Raw genomic sequence first — 23,774 nt, 5'->3', positions numbered from 1 at the left:
TCAAGGTCATCAGTTGTAAAAGAAAGCTAAAAATAAAGGCAATTGGACTTGTCTTCTTGAAGACATTTCCCCACTCATCCAGGAGGACTGTTGAGGAATGACTGTTGAGGAATTTAGGTTTTTATTTGAGACTGTGGGTGGTGCCCGCCTGAAACTCACATGACAACCAGTTACTCACCTGTAATTAGAGGATGTTGTTCAGATGAACCTGGGTAGTGTCCTATTTTAATCTCTAAGATTTTAACTAATGTAATACTGTCATTAACTGCACGTTTAACAAGACTCTGTGGGTGAATCAGACATCAGATTTAAAACTATGATCAATCTGTTACAAGCAAACACAAAGGCCTACACATCATGATAAATTCAAACACTTAAAAATCACTGCGGTGCCATATGTGACATAAATAAAGCAACGACCACCAAAACAAAATGGAATTGTGTAATCACTGGCATCCCCATCTCTTGCGCCCACGCTTCATTTCTGACTAGAACATTTTGACAAGCTGTCACACTAGGCTAGCCAGAGATAGCTCAAAGAGGAACTGGAGAGGTCAACACTGGAAACGAAATCTATACCACTCCAATTGCCTAAACATCACCTTATGACAAACCGAAAGAAGCACGGCCACTTCTGCATCTCTCAAAATAGCTGCCAGGCAGTGGGTTTGAGGTGAAATAGTGGATGAACGGGTTAATCTGAAGCCCATTCAGTTGTATCCAGCTGCAGCTGTGGATACGAGTCTGTTACTAAATTTAGCCCCCCCCCCCCCCGAGTAGGGGATCGCCTGAAGAAAAACGTCACAGTCGCCTGGACTGACACATGTGCTGCAGTTCCGCCGGGACGGAGCAAAAATAATATTTTGGAGAGGCCCAGTGCAGATTTCTTTATCAAACAGCAAGGGGTTAGTGAGTGTGTATCAGAGGACAGAGGATGATAAAAGTGTGTGAGAGAGGAACAAATAGAAAAAAGCTAAAAAGAAAGAATTCCTCCACACTACACGCTGATGTAACCCTCCTATTTTAAAGGGCTTTAGTCATCTCTTGTTAAAGTTTCAGTATGAGGCTATGATCAAAAGACAGCGATACACATTAGCTGGACAGATTACTTAACGGTGTAGGAGTGTTCACTGACTGCATTATGGCATTAAGTGCAGTGGGAGAACATTTGAACATGAACATGTGCAGCCGTTTCAGTTTAGCTCCTTAAGTGTAACATCTGCGCCACCTAGTGGAGGTTAGGCGTTATTGACAAACCCTCCCATGATGTGTTAGTCTAAAAAATGTCATAAAACAGTGGAAAAAAAGGATCTATGATATCTCAACCTGAGAAGAAATCCTCAGATGGTAGGGTTAGCTTTGGCTCAGTGGATAGAGCAGGCTGTCCAAAACCAGAGGATTAGAGGTTAGTGCATGGACCACATGGCTTGAGCAAGACACCAAAAACCAAGTTTGTGCCAGAGAGTAGCCCAGGTGTTTGAACGTGTGTACGTATATGGGAAAGGGGTTGATGTGTCATTGTGACTGTAATGTGTGATGAGTAGCAACAGGTAGAAAGGTGCTATATGAATACAAGTCCAATCACCATATGTTCTATTCGAATAATAGAAGAAAGAAAAGTGTTTCAGGAAGCAGCAAAATGTTTGTTTGTGATGTTTTAATACCCACAAAATGAATTGGATTTTAAAGACAGATTTAAATTTATTATCTGTGAACTGTGTGGAGTAAACGTACCACACAAGTGTATGCAGAGACATTAGAGAGCTTCAGTGCATTCTTCTGCTTGTTTAACAAATGTTCAAATCTTTTATGCTTTATATGCTGTTTGTTCTATGGTGGAAAAAGCAACAAAAAAGACTTTATTGGTTTAGATTTCTTTTGTTTTCAAAGCTATTTAATGGTTGACAAGTAGAAAAATAAATGCTATTTGGAAAAATTCGTTATTAGTTATGTAATTACAAGGAGTTGTAGCCGTTATCTGTTTATATCACTGTAACTGAATATATTTTGGTTTTGAACTGCGAGACCATCGTTAAAATCAAGAAAACATTATTCTGCTTTGGAGCTTTTTGAACCCCTAAGAGATGTTTCAAAAAGTAAAAAAAAAAAAAAAAAAAAAAAAAGTTCTTAAACCTAAACCTACTGAGTGCCAACAAAAACAGAGACTTGAGCATCTAGAAACTTAAGACATTTTTGGCAGGATAAAGATATAAACAAAGCTAAGACATACAATCATGAACACAGTTCGGACCCCAAAAAAATGCTGTTAATCTTCCTTGTTTGTGCTAAGATGAAATAAAATGGGTCTAAAGACTGGCCTCTGGGCTATAAGAACTTGATAAGACAGTAAAGTGGTGCAGACTGTGAATGTGTCAGGTTTTATGTTTTTCTGCCCTCTAGTGGCCAAAAGATGAATAATGCAGAATTTACAAAACTAAATCCGCACATAGTATCTGTTTAAAAATCAGTGGGACCTAAGATTTAATTCCTGGGTCCCATTTAATTCTTAGATTTTACTTGTATTTAATTACAGATAGATTTCCTTTCATTTTCTTTTCACATTGTGGCTGCTACACATTAAAACTTTTCACAATGAGCAGAAAAGATTTATTGTACAAGAAAGAACAGTCATGGTCACCCAACATAGTTTTCCATGTATGAACGCCCAAGCGCAGGTCGTTACCATGTCCATTAGTGTTAAATCACTCCAGAAATCTATACTCACTCAGTCATCCTCCATATACTTCAGGAGACACAAGGCTTCCTGTCTCGCCTCACTGAGCTCTAGCTGGCTCCTTTACCCACTGCCTGGCTCTTTCAGTCAGAGGACATCAACACTAGGGAAAGTTTTCCGGTTTCCAAATGGGCCTGCTGAGTGGTGGTATTTAGTTTCAAGGGCAATATAATGGAAATACAGTAACTCCTTTCATTAATTTGAAAACTACTGTATTTACTACAATAATAAATTATTCATAATCAAAAGCAGAGACGTTTTATTTAAGCATTAGCAAAAAACTTCTCCATGTCTGCTGACCAATGTGATGTCAATTATATGAAATTAGTCTCATGCTTTTCCGGTGATGAAAAGCAATTCCTTCCTTAATAGAAATTAGCACCACGAAGGATATCTGTGTGGATAATTACTAAAACAAAAAACAACAGTGGGCGAGCCAGAGAGCTAAAAATGAGACAACTTTTTAACTTGTATTTGGTGGAAAAGGTGATGTACCTACTAAGAATGGTTAAATGTGACTAAGTAGCAAAGCTGGCCTGCCATCCTGACCACACGCCTGAAATAATGATGAGTTTGAGTCAGAGGTTACATGTACTTGCCGACCCAATTACAGCCCAATTACAGAATTGCAGGCGATCACAGTACAAGAAACAGGCGATCCTTGCAGGACATCCTGGAGCTTATACTACTGCAGTAACCAATACCAATGATTAAACACAACACCGCAAAAGAAACCACTTAAATCCCACTGCTGTTCTGACCTATGATCAGTATTGATAGTTACTGTAGGAGACTCTGAACAGCTTTCTACATACAGTAGCTGCAACCAACTCCGACATGGGCCACTGACTGAGCTTTACACAACAGGGAGGTACTGTAACTACAAGCAAGGTAACATGCCAGTGATGGTGACATACAACACTGCCTGGAGATGAATGTAAAACGTGGTCACCCCAGACATAACAACAGCAGCCAGCCATACCTGCGTTCTAGTCACTGGACAGAGTCAAAAACAACAGCAGCCAAGCCTGTGTGTGATGAAAGCTAACCCTGTCCACAACAATAACCACACCAGCTTAACGGGCCATACTAGACAACACAACAGATGCCAGGCCTGCTGCCCCATCAGTCCAACTGTCCATAAAATAGCTTGTTTGGTTTCTTGTCATTGTGTTGATGGCACGGACAAAACGAGCAAATGTTTCAAATTTTATCTCGTTTTACATCCTGTTAAAAAAACAAAACAAAAAAAACTCCAACATAAAGATTCTTGACCTCCTGCTTTTGAACTAAAGCTTGGTCTACCGACACAACACAAATATATTTTTGACACTGTTTTGGAGCTAAACACATTTGGGTTCCGGACTAAAAAAAGGACATTAAAGACATCGACTTTTTTGCTCAATATTGTTTTATGAGAACGTTCATTAATAATGTGTTTTTTTAGACTAATGTTGATTCAAAGGACTGAATTGTAAAGGGGATATTCATATTGCAGCAGAGAAAAGTTGAAGCTCTACTGTTTTTAGGGCCTCTAAAGGATGTTTCAAAAAGTAAGAAAGTTTTTCTCAGCACTATCTTACCAGCAATTAATAGTTGGCATTGATAATAATGTGAAAATATTTAATATATTTAATGACACATATCATGCAGTGGGTTTTAACTTCACCATACATGGCAAAACACTGAAATAGGTTCAGAAAATAATTATAGTATTATCAAAAATTAAAAATATTTCTAGCCTACTATCACTACTTATATAGTATAGTATATATGTATCGGCAGATCCACCCTACTTTCAATACATGTGAAGTAGTATTAATGCCTTTGTGAGGCAGAAAACTGATAGGGAAGCATGGCTAAAAGAAGGGGAAAAGGAAAAGTCTGAGTGCGATTTTAAGGGGCCAGGTAACTCCTTACGGAGCAGTCTGTCCTTCCCATGTAGTTGGGCAAATATGCCATCGACCTAGATGATTAAAATAAAACCTGAGCCCTGGTGCTGTACCTTTGCATAAGTGCAATCTGACCAGAGGACAGAGGAAGACGGTGGTGATATTGACCAAGAACAGGCAGCTAAAGACTTACTAACTGCATATATTATTCATGGTGTAATATTAATATAAATTAAGTCAAGTTAAAAATGTTATGTTTGGGGCGAACCAAAAACAATTGATCAAGCACCTGTTCAGAAGACCATCAAGTCTCTGATCCCTCCAACAACAAAGCTGAGCTCACCTGCCGCTTCTCAGCACCCACACCTGTCTCAGTCAGGGAAATATCTCCATCCCTGTCTAGCTCTGCCTCTCTCTTACCTGTACTTCATGCCTGTCTGATAGGACACACACTCCTCCAGGGCCAGGCCATTCATCTTCAAGAAGTCTTCCATGTTCTTTATCTGAGCAGCTATCCTTTGTTCCCGGAGTCTCTGCAGCTCAGCCGGGTCAGTGGGCCTGGCCGGTGGCTGATTCAGCCCCTGGTCCGAGTGGTAGCGGTTGATCCCGCTCCGGATGCTCTCGCTGTATGACATGGACAACATCTTGCCGCTGCCACTGCTGCTGCTCTTCCGAACACCGCTGCCTGGAGCTGGCGGTTTGGGGATCTGCAGGTTTTCAGGAGGACAGTAACTGGACGTGCGCCTGCCAGGAGCCCCCCGGGGGCCACCAGCGTACCCTCCCGCAAACATGCCCCCCCCTCCTCCTCCTCCTCCTCGTGATGCTAAAGCGACCCGTGCAGAGTATAACAAAGTAGTGACACGGACGGAACGAGGAGCCAGCAGGGTACAGCCACCTCCTTAAATAGCACCTGCTCCCATAAAAAAACAGCTCTCCTACTTGGGGCAGTGCATGGCCATGCATCCTGTAATCAGAGTCGCACAACATAGCCCAGCACCACCCTCCCCTGACAGGTACACAATGGCAGGGTTACACCGATAGGGAGCATTCAGGTGACTTGCTGGTGAGTAAAGAGCAGGACGGTAGAGGGCACATGCTGTCCACAGCGGGGAGGCATTCAAACATGCACCAAGCAACAGGAGGGGACAAGTTCCAGTTTTCACTCCTCATTCTGACTAGTCTAATAAGAAGAGCCAAGAGTCAAACTTGATGAGAGTAGCCCACAATCTAGTCTGATGGAATAGGCACAAGAAGCCGATCTGGATCAGAAAAAATAAATGATCACAACAAGGTCCAGAAAACCCTTCAAACAACTGTTTAATATGCACTTGCCACGGTTGACTGACCCTTTTCGTTCTACTAGAATACACACCTTTCCCACTCAAATGTTATTTGACTCTTCCATGATTCAGGCAAAAAACAAAAAACAAACAACAAAAACATTGTTCTGAATTCAATCAACAGAGGGCAGCATGCTGTCAAGTCCACTATCACTATGAGCAACTTATTGCCAGTAGTCTGCAGCAGACCACAAACCCACTTTATCCGTAAAGGCAACATATCATTTTAAGACTGCAAAATTATATTGATACATAATTGATACAGAATACTCAACCGCTCAAAACAATGTTTGAGTATTTATCTGTATATATAATCCAATAATGACGGAAAGAAAATAAAAATCATAAAATAGTGAATATATTTTAGTAAATCATACAACAACAGATAGAAACTCACAAACATGATCATTATGTAATATAATTATTTCATTAAACAGTAATACGTCACGTAATGAAGACTGTTAAAAACAATCTACCTAAAAGTAGTTATGGTGACATTTTCATAAAGAACATTTTAATAATTATTAACTATATAACTGCAAATTTACATTTATCTTAAGCTCTGCTTCCTTAATGACACTTAGACCCAGTTTGTCCATTTAGAGTCCTGCTTTGTAACCACCTAGGAAATTATATTCTCCTGCTGCCTTTAAGAGTACCTTAAGCTCCAGACTCTATTGATCGTTTAAAAGTCTATTGACAAATAGAACACATGAACAGCCCTCTCTTTGCATCTGTACAAAGCATCTCGGAGCTACAACGGCGCTGACACCAAACCTCCATTGAAAAACTAAGAATTTAAGTCATAATAAATGTTCAATCTCCCGTTAAGTATTTAATATGCAACACTGTAAATAATACCATTACCATCTGTTTGAGATTCTGATACACAATGTAAAATGAGTCAAAGCGTTGGTGCTAGCATGACATGACTCAGTCCCTGTTAACTGCAAATTTCATCAAAGTTTTCCGAAAAGAACTGGTTTCCTCACACATAGACAGAAGATATAAATATAGGAGGAGACTTCAGGCTTGGCAGCATGCATCCACACATCCTCTCCATAGCACATTGTCATCCGCTCACACACAAAACATACACGCAAACAAACACGCTCCCTATGTTGTCGTGAGTGTAAATCTTTCCTCAAACTCACCCGATTTCTTGGAGGTCGGCTCATGAGCGAGGTCAGTCTGCTCTTATAAACACACACTGCAGACAGCGATGAAGCAGGTCCACCCAAACTGGGAGTGTCTTACAAGGAAACGTCTAAACCAATTAGTGAATAAGAGAGTGCATCCCTCCCCTCACCACTTGGACCATACTCTATCACCACAACCAAACACCTCTCCTCCTCCCCTCCCTGTGAGATCTCATAGAAGAAATCCATTTATGTCGTTTAGTGGCCCGTCGTGTTTCTGCTAACCGCAGCAAATAATATCAGCCCTGAATTATTCACCAAAGCTTTTGCGCTAAAAGCCTCTGATTGTTGTTCCACAGGAAAGAATACTTAGAGATGGACAATAATGAGTGGCTGAGAGTTGTGTGCACATGAAACAGAAACACAAGCACACAAAGCATCAAATACAGACTGTATGCGTACATGCATAGGACAGAGAGAGAGAAGACAGACCACCAAGCATGTTCGAGCACTCTCTAACCATGAAGGCATTATGAGAACCACACCAGTTAAGCATGCTGACAGCATCTCTCTGCATCTAGCTTAGTGTTGAGGTCAAGGTCAAAATCTCAGGGTGTCATAAAATAATGACAGCTCCCACACAGATATGAAAACACTCCCTTTACTTAATGGACGCTTACGTTCATGATTCAATCACTAAAATATTAATAGGCACTATTCATACATCATTTGCACCATTATACAAAGGTAAATAATATTATTACTCTATTATACAAGAGTCATTGATTATTTGGACATATTTGGCAGTAAGAATCTTGTTTGCACATGTCTCTCGTAGCCTCTTCGACCCTATCTGAGCTATTGTGGTTAATATGTTGCTGCAACGCCACGTAATAATAAAATCACTAGAAAGTAACCCAAAAAATACATACGCGTGTTCGGTTTCTTTCATTTAGCAGCTCAAGGCCTCAGGCAGTAAACAAACAATCAGCCAAAGTCATGAACACCTGGAAGAACGAGTGGTAGGGGTTGAACGACTTCCAATTTTTTAAAGTCGACTAATATGTGGTTATTGATATGCACCCTCGTTCTCTCTGTTACCGTAGGACGTTTGGTGAAGTTGTTAATTGACTGCTGTCCAGAGGATCCGGACCGTTCCTCAGCTAGCGTTAACGTATGTGCATTGCGCATTGCAGCAGTGTTTCAGGGCTGACTTACATATGGGCTTCATCTTAAGTGAAGTATTTCCACACTCTTGATGAACCGTTGCTAGTTTGCTGCAATGACCCACTAGGCTCCTCACCCATTTTCTCGGACAGGTCTGTGTTGTTACCGTCACGTGATCGGCGACTAGTCGACTTCCTCCCTAAAACATCACGGTACAGCAGTGACTAGTCGACTAGTAGGTACAACCCCTAGTGTGTGGTCATTAGTGCCCAATTAAAAATGGCGTACCACCTTAAGTGGGATCTTAAGTTCATTACTGATGCTGCTAGTAATTTTTTATTTTGATTTAGCCAACTCCATTCAGTAAACTTTTAGTTTTAAATACATTTAGAAAAAAAAAAAAAGAGAGAAGTAACTGTGACTTGTCTTAAAAGCGTGTCACTGTAGGTGAAATGCCTGGTAACACTAAAGTGTAAGACTTAAAATATATTTTTCAACAAAAAACAGTGAATTCAAGAGGTTAAACTGCTAAACTGCACATATACCCGTGACATCTGCAACAAATCTTAAATCCTTAAAAGAAGAGCTTGCCATGAGAACTCTTTTTACTTTCTCAGTTTTCCCATAATCTATACATCATAGAAGTGACATATAGGTCAGAAGTCAGCCACCTTTACTATCAGGAAAGTACTCCCTGGAAAATTGTAAAATGGTTTAACAGCCAGCCAGCGCCGGAAATACTCAACTAAAAGCATTCTTAGCACAGATCATAAAGACTAGCTTAAAATGGTTCATCTACTCTGACAGTTATACAACTCGTGTTGGATATAGTAAAGAAATGTAATTAAACAAAAAAATGATAAAAGTCTTTCATCTGGCTATTTCTGTTCTGGCTCAGCACCCAGGTAGTGTTTACAACTATGTACAGGTTTTTATCAGATGACTAAATTAGTTAATTAATAAGATACAGTATAATGAGCTAATAATGACAAAGCAGTACTTGGATTCCATCATAGTGAGATAACAGAATACATTGGTACACCAGTAAAGGTTGCATTAGCAATCATGGCTCCTGTTAGGGTTTGTTACACTGTTGACTGAAAAGAATAAAACTTCCCTTCCCAGCATCAACCCGTTTGGCCGTCAGTGTGACAGACAGACACAGATGGGGGTCTTAATCGATCCCCCTTCACATAGGCCAGGGGTGCAGCTAGTGGAACGGTTTGCTTTAAAAGGACAGAAATGTGCAAGGCGCCAAGATAAAAATTCGATAGTGAGCTCATTACAAGCACATCCACACAGTCAGGGGTTTTTATAACTGCATCAGCAGAATAAGGCTTGATATTGGTCCATAAAATATGATCCTACTCTAAAGCAGCCGAAAGACTGACCATCTAAAAGCTCACTCCAGGAGGAGTGAGAACCAGATACTCTACGAGAGCGTGTTCTCAGCCCCAGCACTGATCAAAATGCGCTCTCTGGTTTTCAGACCAAGACATATCAGATTCAGCTACCAAGAGTTCAATAAGAAGCAGTTTAATATAGAAATGATGAATAAAGGAAATGACTATCTGCTTAGTTATGCCAAAAACTGTCTAAGAAGCAGTTCAGTTCGAAAAAATGCATCTTGATCACATGTTGAAGTTTGACAAGTACAACAGTGGTTGTCTCAGGTATCACTGCTAGAAAAAAAAGGAAAAAAAAAAACATTTCAACTCTGACAGTTATTGTTGATTCAAAGGTTTTGTGAGGCAACCTTGCAACTAAATCCATCCTCACCCCTATCAGGTTTAAGCTGGATAGTGCACTGCCAGCTAAATAGTAGATGATAAGTGTCATCTCTGCTGCAGTGGATGGATGCATGGTTTTAAATGACAGAACAGCAAGTCTCCACAGCAAGGTTATTATAGTTAAATAAAACAAAAATTAAACACGAAATACAGACATATACTGCACACACATAAAGAACACACACGTTACAATAGACACAACGCAAATAAAAGAAAATGAACCAGTTCTGTGACTGTCGGATACAGAGACAGACAGGTACCTGTAGAACTGCAGCTGTCGTTTGGGGCTCCCATAACGAGCGCTGAAGGCAACAAGGAAGAGGAGGAAAAAGAAACCTTTGATTAATTAGAGTAGGAAAGGAAAAACGTTAGTAGTGGCGAAAAGTTTAATACAGACATAGAGAAGGAGACTGAAAGCTGAATGTTGAATAGCAAGCACAGAGCAAAATGTGGAAGAGTGACACAGGAGGAAACAGAAAATTCTGCATTAGAAGTGACACACACAGACACTGTTTTTACAAATCTGTGTTCGTTCAATATGTTTGATGGATAGAGTAATGTATGCTGACAAGTCAGACTTTAGCACACAATCCCTCTTTAACCTTCACTAGAAGAGCCATCATCTTTCACGATACTTTTTATACTTTAACAAATCTTCTGAATACAGATAAAATACAAGTTCTGAACATTTTAACTATTTATACATTTATTACGAGAGGCTTTATTTACTTTTCAATCCTAGCCCATGTAGCAGACAAGTAAAACAGCAAGCTGTTTGTGGTCTTTTACATAAACTGTGCTAGTCTCTCTATAAACAGACTGTTCATTTCAACTTTCAAACTGATCAGGACCCAGAAAAAGTAAATGCAATATTGTGATAGAAAAAAGTCATGATATTTTTGACAAAAGTTGTTTTCTTTTAAAATGGTACGTCTTCATTCTCAGCGTACATCTCACAGTTTTTAATTACTGTATTCCCTCGAATAAAGCTGCCTGTTCTGAACAGGTAATGTTTGAAGAGGTAGTGCACTATTTGAGGAAACAGAGTACCGCATCAGCTGGTTTGTTTCGATGAGTGGTTCTGGAGAGGGCTGCAAGCTGTAACTGGTCCAATCCAAAAATACATAGTTTGTACAGGCTCTGCACTAGTAAACCTACATCCACAGTAGCAGTTACACACTCAGCCTTCACCTCAAACAGTTTTGAATCATTCTTTGTTAGGAGAGAAACTTAAGCATTCATTACCTATCCCTTCTAGTGTATTGTTGTTGTGCAGCAAAATATACCTTATTATAAACTCGGCAGCTGCAGCTTGGAGCTTATAGTGTTTGTGCTATAGCAGAAGAATAATATGGAACAAATATGTATTCTTTAACTTACTTAAACACAAGATAATGCAAAATAACAAGGCTTTAGTGCCGATTAATACAGTGAAGAAGTAAAAAGCATGAATAAATGTAAATTGTTAAGAGGCTCAAAGCGGATATACTTTGCTTTATTAAATCTCACTGCCACAAAATGTCCTCTCATCCACTTGTATTGTTACATTACTCAAGTGTATAGAAGACAAAAGTCCAGTAGCTGCCCTTTAATCGTAGTGATGCATCACAAAACATTTCAGCTGACAGCTACTGCATCCTATATGTCCATTATGAAGGTAATGTGAAACACAGCCATGATGCTGACTAAGGAAAAGAGTGGAACAGATGCCTTTTAATGATTAAGGTGGATGAGTCTCTGGCGCCACATGCTGGTGAAGCGTCAGGACGCAGGATAATCTCTACTAATTGTGCATGGCTGTTTATACTGCTGTCCCCCCCACAGTAAGTAAACAACTACAATGTTGAGAGTACATTGAAAATGCCGTGACATGTCTGCATATAAGTGTGTTTGCCCCATTTCACTATTTATGGTACACAGTGAGTGTACATGTGTTGGTTTTATTGAGAACATTTATGCTGTTTTTGCTTTATTTCCAGCCTACTAATAGTTGACCTCAAACTGACTGAAACCACAGTAATCATATCAGAGTGAACCCAACTTAGGTTCACCTCCAAGTTTTAGCTTAGTAAACATCTCACAGAGCAGTTTTGTTTTTTTTTTTGGTTCAAAAGACGCAGCATTACGTACAACAGGAATGTGTTTATATCAGCATGCATGCATATATACTATACATCCATCATCTCACCTGTAGATCATGCCAGGTGAGCCAGTCGGTCGGAGGGAGAGGCGGGCGGGGGAGTCTGTGGTAGATTCAGGATACATGGAGGCAGGAGGGAGGGGATGTGGCCAGCCTGCCGGGGGTGGACTTCTTTCAGAGGGACCACAGGGGACAGTCTCTCACTGCTCAGGGCCTCTGGAAGGGAGACAGCACATCTGAGTAAGTGAATTAAGTTTTTATCAAGGTGAGAACAAGAAAAAGAAAATCCCACCCCAAACGTTAAATATTATCAGATGAGGAGAAGAACACAGATGGTTCTGTGCCATGAGTATGAATCCACAAGGGTTTTTTTAAATTTCAATTTGTATTTGCACGTCAACTGGCTGGGTTCCCATCTTATTACTGGCCACAGTGGCCAGGCATTGTTGTTTGACTCAAGCAAAGTTGATAATGATCCTCGACAACGTCCCAAGCATGAAACGATAATTAAACAATGGCGCACTAACCCTCCTGGACAGAGTTCACAATGGCCCTGTCTGTAACGTCCCAATCAGGCGTTCAGTTGATCAGTTGCACTGGTTGGAGTAGGCGTTTCTAAAACAAGTCCCTTATCTAACCTCACAGGGGAATAGAGCAGCATTGCAGATTACAGAAAGAGCCAATAAATGTGTCATTTGTGAGTTTATATAACCTTCGTTTTGATTTTGGTTTGCTTGCAATCTGGAGACCCAAATGCAAAACAATATTATGTAAATCATGAACCTGAATTTTTCATAAGGCTGCTACAAACTTGCACCACTAGATGGAGTCATGTCCTCACACTCTGCGGACATGAGCTGAATAAATAAACCATCAGGCCAATTTAACCTCTACTCTCTAGTTTCCCACAATTTGAACAGAGTAAATTATGTTATGGATACCAATTTGGAATAATAACCTATTTACACAGGAGGATTATTACGTCAAAATACAAAGACAGACTCCTACCGTAAAAAAGGCAGTAAAAAGGCAACAACACGTATAAAAGACCTCAATCTTTCTTACTTCACCAGCTATGACTGCTGTGTACTGTGCATTCGTGCATTCACTATAGAAAACCACAGCTGATCTACTGCTAAGAGCGACTTGGATCTATGAATAATTCAATGTGTCTGCCCAAGAAAGAGGCCGTTGCTGTAAAGAGGTCTATAACAAGAGAGCTGGGTGAAGGGTGGTCTGGGTGGTTAGGTATACGCAGAGGCCATTAACACACACAAAAAAAAAAAAACCTCATCTGAACATTTCAAGTAAAACACCACGGCCTGTGAGGGAGGAGAGCTGATAGTTCTGCCCATTTACTGTGGTGGATAACATAAAATGAAAAAAGCTGCAGAGAGAGGCGTCCATGTCCCCCTGATAAAACGGCAGTCGAGCACCTTATTTCACCAGTGGCTGCACTCACGTGAGTCATGTGTCGTAACCAACATTGTAATGATAACGTGAAGGTGACTTTCTCCTCCCATCAATTTCCCAGGCAGTGGATATACGTGTCCTGTGTTCCCAAGGACGCGCTCATCGTTCCCTGTAAACTCATTTCAATCATGCCACAAAGGATCACAGGTTATCCCTGCTGTTAGATGATGATTGTGGCACGACCCTGATGGACAAAAGGCTTTGTGGTAGATTTACTACACGGCACAGACCAGTCCACGTGGGTCATCTGTCACGGATGTGGATCTGAGTACACTGTGGTTTGGGTGGGGGACTATAAAAGCAGACTGATCCAGATTGATTGCAACTGAAAATAACCGATCATAGGCAATTAATGCAAATGCTAATATCCTAAAGATACCTGTTGGCTTAGTTACATTCAGAATGAGCTGGCTGGTTGATTCACCCATACAGTGGTTGACCAAAATAGGATGTGAGCTAACGCTTTATACGAATTCAAATGAAAACATATGCATCTGGCTAACCCCACAACCATGCTGTAATTGACTGAACTGCCGAAATGGAAACTTTTGCTTAACAGAAGTTTATTAACAAATCAACTATTAAACACACACACAACTACAGTTAAAAACAAGTACAAGTTAAAAAGATTTGAACAGCAATGGCGAGATCCTACCAGACACCAATGATTTGACCCATTCACGCGTAACAGAAATATACTTGTGTGGCATTGAAATCAGTTTGTTCTGAAGTTTTGCTAAATTACATCATATTAAACTATATCATCATCGTCATACATTGGTCAGGGCTCATTTTTCAAGCAAGTACCAGTCTCATCACATCACAAAATCTACAGTAGAGTGAAACCAGGCCAGTCTAATTACTACATTGGATGCAAAATTTAAGAAAAACAGGCTCTGGTGCTATTGCTGCTCTTCAGTTATTGTAACCTACTTAGACACATCCCAGCACACTTGTGTTTGTGGAGATCTGGCTGTAGCACATTGTAGAGCAATGCACCAATCTCACAGAGATTGCCTGTAGTGAGCTGCAGTTTGGAGAGGTTGCTGCTGCTGACTGCAGCAATGCGGTACAGACTCATCCTGGCCCAAGTTAGAGGGCTCAGATTTACTGCACTAATGGGCCACTGTGCACTTTGCAGATTAGAACTGCAGACAGAAAGAGGGAGAGAAAGAAGGGGAAAAAAAAGAAGTTGATGTTGGACAATAACTGTCCTATTTCGACCCATCTGATATAAAAACTAACAACCAAGATGTGACAAAAGAAAAGGAACATTTGTGGTGTAAACTAAAAGTCTAAAAAGTATTCAGTCCTTTCTCCCAGCTTCGAACATCTTACCTGCTACTTGTAATTTTTTTGTTTCTATTTTAGGCTAAATACGTTTCTAGGTGAAACTAGTTTTTGCCAGGTACAAAGGAATCAATCGGCGTCAAGGTGAATCATGAGCCTTCAACTGGACTTCTGAATCATGTGAGATATGTGTTACAGCACACACGCATGTAAACACTTTATTCTGGTCACCTAAACAAAAAGCGAAACAGGATGTCAAAAATATGTTCCTTGACTTCCAGTTCCAGTTATGAGAATAAAAATGCTTCATAGAAACCTTGATCAGATAAGAAATAATTCTGAATCGAACTGGGTGGGGTGGCGTAAACCTTTGCGAATCCAATGAATAGGGGAGCACCCATGTAAACAGTCAGAAGATTTAATTTGCCATCTATTTACAATACAGTTTTAACTTCTGTCCCCAAGAAGTTTCAGTCTCATTCACACCATGACACTGGAGCCTCTGACGGACAAGAGTCGTTAGAGAACCATTCATAGGAAAGAGGACAGGGACAACACAGTCCCCCCCTCCACTACAGGTAAGTACCCAGTCGTTAAGGGAAATTAGCTGCACCAGTTTCTGGTTATTAGCATAACAAGCAAGTTTTTTCAGGAGGAGTTCCTATTTAAACCTCAGATTTCCCACCAGTCCACCAGAACTGAAGAAGCTACTCGGATGAGTGGTGAAACGTCTTCTGAACAAACTCTACAAGTCCAGTTGCCTCTTTAAACCTTTTTTGGATATACCATGACCTGGATGACTGAGAACCTTCACAGACAGTCAGAAGAAATATTGACCATGTAAAATGAAGCATGTAACTAGATTTCATATTAGTGCAAGCATAGCATATAGCTTTAAGGCTGCAGATTGTACATAAGCATGTGTTTAAATGGTAGGACTTTACGACGTTAGAGATGCATCTTTTCAAAAATGATTGTTGCCATTAAGTAACGCTTCAGCCGTCAAATATTAATATCAGTCTTCGACTCAAAAAGCCACTCAGGTTAAAATATTAGTTACAGATGTATTTCTTTACAGATTGGAAAAGGTTGTGGTCAAACAGGACAGAGTAGATGGAATGGGAGAAACAGTGCCAGTCATGACATCCATCTTCACAGCCTCTCTAAGTTTTGTCCCATACACCTCAGTGTTTTCCAAACAAAATGCAAAATTGAGTCACAAAAAGGCGGCTCTTCATGCTTTTTATCCATAAATCCACCTACACCCAGCATGAGAGAATTCCCTCTTGAGACAGGGCTTACGTGAGCAAGGCAAGCAAGCAGGCATTGCTGGCCTTGAAAGCACAGCTCCGTGTTGTGTAGTGTATTGGCAGCTGCAGAAAACACACACAGACCCGAGCAGATGGCTGCATAAGAGGGAGACAGGCTAACAGACGAGAACTGCCGGGGATATCCTACATGGGAGTTCAGTCAGGCAGAGAAACAAAAGTTGAGATACCCTCGTTCTCCGTCAGCCTACAAAGAAGAATCAGACGGAATCTCCTGCTTCTTCAGTGACATTCAAAGGATTAAAGCCAAACCCGTGTAAAGATGTGAATCCACGATAGCACATCTTCTTTACTCTCATCATCAGACAGACAGTTTGTGATTTTATAAATGGCCTCATCTCTGTTAAGCTGTGGAGGGCCCTTGATTACAGAAACGGCACAGGTCACTGGCTGCCAACTGAGGAAAAAAGCGAACAGCAATTTGCATAAATAGCCTATTTATACAGCAAACTTCTGCTACAAATCCTCCTCCCTCCAGTTAAAAGATGTCAAAAGCGCAACTGAGAGCTCTGCTGTCAGCAACCATTACGTTCTGGGACAGCTGCAGCTGTTGTACACACAGAGGGTTGCCACATACAGTTCTATGGTCAAACTTTAAGCCATGCCCATCATTAGCCGCCATGGTTGGGACTACACAGATTAGAATTCAGCTTCAAATGTCGAATACAAGGCATCTTGCACTTAAGTTATAATCCTTAAGATTTAAATTCCATCAAACCTTTTGAGGAAAACGTTCATATTACTCGCATTCTCTTCATGTCTCTCCATATACTGCAATAGTTATGGTTTTGTTAGAGTCACTCTCAACTGCAGAACACATTGTGTTCAAGTAGAGTACATATGTATGTGTCAGACACAGGCCAACCCAAACCATCGGGTTAAAACTAGCGTAGAAATCAAAGGTAAACACTAAGGCAAAACAAGATTAAGAGTTATGCAGTGTTTTTGAGCATGTACAAGCCATAAAGTATCCCCATGAAATCTAGTAAGCATCTCCCACTACCTGGTTATTGCAGCATGAGATGTATGGTCCCAGGACGCCTGTATCACTGACAGCATGAAGATGAATCAGTACTCTGTATACCCTTGCTCAACATTTTCTTTATGCTGTTGTGCTGACTTACTGAGAATCCTTGATATTAAAACATGGCGCTACTGAAGCTCCTACAGAAATAGCATTCACTGCAAACACGCAAAAAAAGTCAGGTTCAAAGACACCCTGTAAGCGTGAAAAGAATGAGGCAATCTCCTCAAACCTAGACGGTAAAGGGGCTGCACAGCAAACGTGGGCCTGTGATGCTGAAATGAAGCATTTGTTAGCACTGCAGGGAGAGAACATGCTGCAGTGAACCAGGAGCACAGAGCAGCACACTGCAGCAGAAATATGAAACCATCTTCCTCTTGTTCTGGGTCCAACCCAGCACTCTCTCTGCTAGCCAAAGACAAATAAAGACAATCAAAATTGGACCTGGAAAGAAAGATGTGATTTTCCGTAGTGGTTCTGGTCTGGGAGCAGAATCACATGCCAGCACTTTGGAACCTGGTATGGGAACTAAGTGTTCATGACTAAGACAGAGAAGTTGAGGTCAAACTACGGTCAGACTGACCTTTATAACATGTATATGAACCTACACAGGCTGCACTGGCATATCCCACATACATTTTAAAGCACCACTATGTTCAAAGTGCTCTTACTTAGCAGGTTTGTATGCGCTTTTATATCGCCACTGTAAGCATTAATACAGAAATACAATATTTGAAATACATCTCAGTTACCTGTCAGATTGTTTCAGTACACAATCTAATTTTTCTGTGCTTAAATACCAGACTCCATTAGGTTCATAACATCCTTTCACTATTCATAGTCTGTCCTGTTTTTTCCCCTTTATCCTGGGTCAAGTAGTACATATCAGAGCTCTCTGCATCACTGCACATGTAATGACACGTGGGCATGAGCTGGCCGTACAGGAGTTCAATATTTAGTTCTGCACAGGTGAGCAGAAAGCATTAAGTTGAGTAAAAAAAACATAGCTAGGAAGAGGGACACTGTGGCGATGGTGATCACAACTAAATCGAATTATTAGGGAAGAAGACAGCAGCAGAGGAGTAAAAACTATATAAATACTAATCATTTTGAAGTGAATAGCATATACCAGTGACTTCATGCAATATGCAACGACGGTATTTTGTGCACATGCAGTCTGGCGTTTGCTGACGCAGCCTAAGAAAGTCTCTATAATATTTCTACCACCTACTTAATCAGTTTTGTCCAAGCAGAGTTTAATGTTTGTATAAGTGCGGATGGAGCTGTGGGCTCTGGCTTGGTCTGGCTGGAAAATGGAAAAAAAAATATCTAGTGACATTTTGGTACTAGATACTTCTCACTGCAATAACCTTTGTCAAAAAACAAAAATAGGGAGATGAGTAATCTGAAAATGGAGCATATTTGCTGTGGAGGTTACAAAGTGTGTGCAATAATAAATATAAACACAGACATCATAGTCTGTGGTGGTATTTAAGTTCTCTGCCGGATTTATGTTAGGTGCACTTGGCTAAGGATTCCTAGGAGCCTGTGCAGATGGCAGAGAGCCACTGCAGCAGATAAGAGCTGTTCAATACTAACAGCTTCTGCTTGCTGGTTTTCTATTTATTTAAATACTTCAGGAACTTTTGTTTATGCATTGGACCTAATGACTTTACATATATACTGATCAGGCATAAAATTATGACCAGCCTTCTAATACTGTCTAAGTTTCCCTTGTGCCAGTTTTGACTCATCAGAGATTACACAACAGAATGCTGTTATGGGGGATCTTTAGTTACTATGGGTTGAGGGGAGGGGCCTCTGTGGATCAGGCTTGTTCCAGTGCATCCCACGGATACTTGATCAGTTTGGAGGCCAGGTCAACATCTTGTGCTGTTTTTCATGTTTTCTGAGTTGTTCGTTTTTGTGTGTGTGCCTGTGTCAAGCTGCATCATGCAATTTGGGCGTCCCTGGTCTGGTCTAGGTGGTTGGTGCATGTCTAAGTAATAGAGCTGTCCCAAACGATTATTTTTCAAACGATTAGTCTAGCGATTATTTTTTCGATTAGTCGACTAAGCTAACGACTAATTATAAGATTTGTCTTGAGTTGTTAAAGTTGTGCGTGGCTGTGGATGTGTGCCGCTGAACTGTGGGCATGTTGCAAATATAAAGTAAAAATAAATAAAGATGAACGTTTGTCTTGCTGTTTGTTTTGGAGGTACAACAGATAAATGTTTTAGACTAACATCTAAATAAAAAAATCGGCGGCACGCGATCTACCGCACTACCTTCGCGATCTAACGGTCGATCGCGATCGACGTAATGAGCACCCCGTCACAGATCATCTCGTCGTTTCTCTTCTCAAAAAATTCTCAAATTCTCTTCAAATGCCATCATGCTGTCCTCAGATGTATGATAGCGCCAGGTGCAGCCAGGAAAGCTCAGACAATGCAGCGCGACCTATGCGTGTGTATGTGTGTGTGTTTGTGTGTGTGTGTGAGTGCGAGTGCGCTCACTCGCGGGCTGGAGAGACCGAGTACACCGGGATGGGCTGGCTGACTGTGATTAGAGATGGTGAAATACTGTTTATTATTATTATCATCATCATCATCATCATTATTTATTTAATTTTTGTAATGATTTTTGTTTATGGTCAAATGAGACTGTGGCGGGCCCAAACGATCGTTTGAAAAATAATCGTTTGGGACAGCTCTAACTTGCTCCTCGCTCCCACTAAAGCTTGCCGCCGCCATTGTTATGTTCTTCTACTTCTTCCGTTTTAAACTAAGGCGTCTACAGCGATTGGCGACTAGCGTTCTGGTGCATATTTACTGCCACCACTGGACTGGAGTGAGAGTAGTAGGTTGTTGTTTGGAACGGGGACTTAAACCCAAAAAAAAAAAAAAAAAAAAAAAGGGGGCGCGACGCGTCGACGCAAATTATTCATGTCGACGAATTTATGACGTCGATTACGTCGACTACGTCGACTAATCGTCCCAGCTCTACTAAGTAACATCCACACGAATGCCAGCTCCAAAAGTTTTCCAGCAAAATGCTGCATTGTCACCAGATGGTCAATGTTCTTTACGTCTCATGTCAGTGGTTTTAATGTTGTGGCTGATCAGTGGACAAGCACTTGATACCACCAGTTTTCTATTTTCCAGCCACACAATATTCAATCTTTTCCCCTGGGGGGCTACCATGCCACTCTGACGGATGCTTTTTCTAACTGACAAGGAAAACAGAGCGAGTTTCAAATGAAATTTGGCACGAATGCAGCAAGTGGCTGACGGTCCTTTGAACAGACTCTGAGTGGCCCCAAGAGAAGCAGCCTGCAGTGACTAGTAAGCAACACACATACACCTTCTGGGTAGTAGGAGAGAGAAAAAATAAAGAAATATATAAATAAATAACAATGCCTAATAATAAGAAGTGGGAAAAGGAGATGGAGGAGAAAGCAGAAGAGAAAACTGCAGTTGAGTAGACATTGCAGGGAAAAGCTGAGTAGGCACAAGAGAGCAGGCTGGTCCAGGTAGGCCATGTGCTGCGAAACAGCAGGGACATGATCCCTCCCTACAGCGTGGCCTATGGCCATATCAGACTTTCACCTTCACTTACTTCCTAGATGCTTTTCACTTGACTAGCCACAGGCCCCATTTTCAAGGCATGCACAAAATAAACAACCCAAATATTGAAACATTTAATAAAATGGAAACTTTGGCCCAGGCAGATATTTGCCAGGGCATAATCAGCTCCAATCTAAACATTTGCACGGGCTTTATGCAGTGATGGATAGAAGAGTAATAACAACTGTATTGTGTGTCAGTCAACACAATATAAGTAAGTAAGTAGGAACATTTTAATGAACTTCATCATCATCATATAATGTTGATACGCAGAGCTGAATATTTTTTTTCCCCTCAACAGCCAAATCCAGGACACTGGAGTATCAGTGTCCTGGCCTAAACGCAGGACACAGTGATGATTCTTTTGGAGAGTGGCACCTTTCTCCACAGTATCCTGCCACGGACTGACATACACAATCAATGAACTGATACTGAAAAGAATCAGAATCAGCACGATCCTCAAAGTAACTACCACTGAGCTACTAAACAGTGTGACTAGCTTTAGGAAAGTAAAGCAAAGACCAACCTTGTGGCCTTTCAACTAACTGAAAGTACAAGCAAAGACAGAGACATGCTTTCCTATTGCTCTGAGTCATTCTGAACAGTGCAAAGTCATTGAAGAACTGAGAAGCTGTGAAGGGAGGAGGTGTTTCTCTACTCGTATCTGCACTAACTTTAACATTTCGAACTGCTGCAAATGTGCTTTCACACATTTCATTTCAAGTTCTGCTATGGTGTTGGTATGGTCGAGCACTGTACTGGAAAGAGAACAAAACCACCCACCCCAACTGTGATACAGGCGATCTTCTGTTCCCCATTATTAAGTACACAACACTGAAAGCATGTTTGTGCTTAAAACTTGAAAAAATAGTTGGTTGTAAGGTCTGTTTGTGGATTAGAGGTTTAAGGCACTGACTGCACCAAGTACAGCTAAAGTCTGATTTTTTTAAGTAACCAGAAAAAAACAGCAAATCTCAATACATACAAAAGAAAAAAGCAACCTATTCCTCCTTATTACAAATACTGCCTTGCAGTCATATGTTGCTGCCAATCAGTCAAGTACATAATTTAATTTTTCAGCATGAGACACAGTGAGTTAAAGAGCTGTACGCATGGAGTGCAAATCGACATTTGTGCCAATTTCTAAGAAATTCCCTGAAGGCATTCTTGAGACACTGATTGTGTTCACCAGAATGGGGTGGGCCTGGTGCCATAGCAACCTTTGACAACACAAATATGATTGCAGTTCATCCTTGAGTCCAGGAAAAAGTTTATTCCAAAACTGAGCAAATTCTGTCGAGGCATTCCCGAGATATCATGTGTACAACATAGGAACAGAAAACCCAAAAACAGAATACCTCCTACAAGGGCTGTCACCGGTGTAGATGCAGAAAAAGCTGGTATTTAGCTCAAATACAGACATAATAACAATACAACTATTTGATGTGAAAAAAAGGGAAAGAAATAAAACTCCCATGAGAGTTAATATGCTTACTGTACTACAGCATCCCCTACATAGGCTGTTTATGCATCGCTGTACTGTACAGAGGCATGGTGACAAACTGGCGAGTTACACTGTATTACCTCCCACTCACTAACACTCCTCACTCACACAGTCCATGCTACTTTGCCCACTCAATGTGGTAATATTGACAAGATGACCAATATGCTCAGTCACATACAGATCATATGTGACAAAGAGCATACAAACTCAGAATTAACTGGGTTTGCCGTGTATGGATTACAACCCGGCATTGCATTTGGGGGGAATACATGTTACATGGTACAAAATGTGCCCATGCTGAGGGACTTGTCTAACTAGACTCACTCAGCTCCCTCGTAAACTGTGAAATGTTTAGATATTTGTCAGATTGCATCAGATTTCCTCAGGAAATGAGAACCAACTACTTCCTACCCAATGAAGATTAGGATTCTAAAACAAATATATATTCCAACAATCAGGCTCATTTTCAAAAATGATCCTGGGTCATGTGCTAGTTGGGAAATAAAGGCATTTAAAATCACTGCTACTGGATTTTGATGTCCTCCTATCATGGTGACAATCTATACCAACACAGGCCCTGTATCAGGATACAGCATGCTCAATATTACAGACTAGTGAGTTGATGTTTGGGAAATCCCAATGTAAACAACAGAATGATATCACGATAGACACATGCAAATGAAACAGTTGGCGGACACACGCATTCAAGACTATTCAAGTCCAGCTGGGCTCCATGCTGTGTCTTTGAAATAGCAGTAAAATCCTGAATATTAGTGGAACACAGACAATCTGCCCGTCTTGACATAATATTTGTGATTCAAACTGGCTTTAAATGCCAGCTGAGGGAGGCCGCAGCCTTTACGGTGGTTATCAGCTGTGAGATAGATGCCGTTTACAGATAAAATCTGGCTGCATACAAGCATGAAGTGCATAGGCCTCCATCCCTCTGATCACACACATGGACGACTTGGCAGGTTCACACACACACATACACCACCGTTGGTAGCTGCTCTTTTACAACAAAACACTGCTCCTTACAGTGACTCTAAAGTGGGAACATCCTTCACTTTGAGATCGCAGCTTTTGTACTCCAGAGGGTACTGCAACTAATTGCTTAATTAAGTCACTCGACATTCAGATTAACTGAATACATGGGGATTTTTTTTTTAACACAAAACTCATGTTGCTCAACTATACATTTTTCTATACATTAAGGAAGCAGAGAATTGCTTTCAAACTTAGTACAAAGAAGCTGAAGTGCAGCAAGATGATACACTGGGCTGAAAGTAGGACGGCCTTAATGGTTAAGTGCAAGTGCCCACACAAT

At 40.8% G+C, this 23,774-nt stretch overlaps 1 protein-coding gene across 2 annotated transcripts in view; it reads right to left on the bottom strand.

The window, feature by feature from the left end:
* kcnab2a (potassium voltage-gated channel subfamily A regulatory beta subunit 2a) overlaps positions 1–12,410 on the bottom strand; it is a gene marked incomplete at its 5' end in the record, with an annotated part of 49,444 nt that extends 37,034 nt beyond the window's left edge. Inside the window, one exon of one of the 2 annotated variants that reach the window (XM_084543891.1) lies at positions 12,251–12,410. In XM_084543891.1, coding sequence (XP_084400017.1) covers positions 12,251–12,327 — 77 coding nt within the window. Of the gene's footprint in view, positions 1–5,046; positions 5,418–12,250 lie in introns of those variants that run through there. The other variant, XM_084543889.1, reaches the window with a different exon arrangement.
* Between the last annotated feature and the right edge of the window lie 11,364 nt (positions 12,411–23,774).

The sequence above is a fragment of the Chelon labrosus genome (assembly GCF_963514085.1).
Source record: "Chelon labrosus genome assembly, chromosome: 4".
NCBI classification, from domain to species: domain Eukaryota; kingdom Metazoa; phylum Chordata; class Actinopteri; order Mugiliformes; family Mugilidae; genus Chelon; species Chelon labrosus.
Note: the sequence above shows the minus strand (reverse complement) of the source record. Positions and strands in the feature narration are given on the sequence as shown.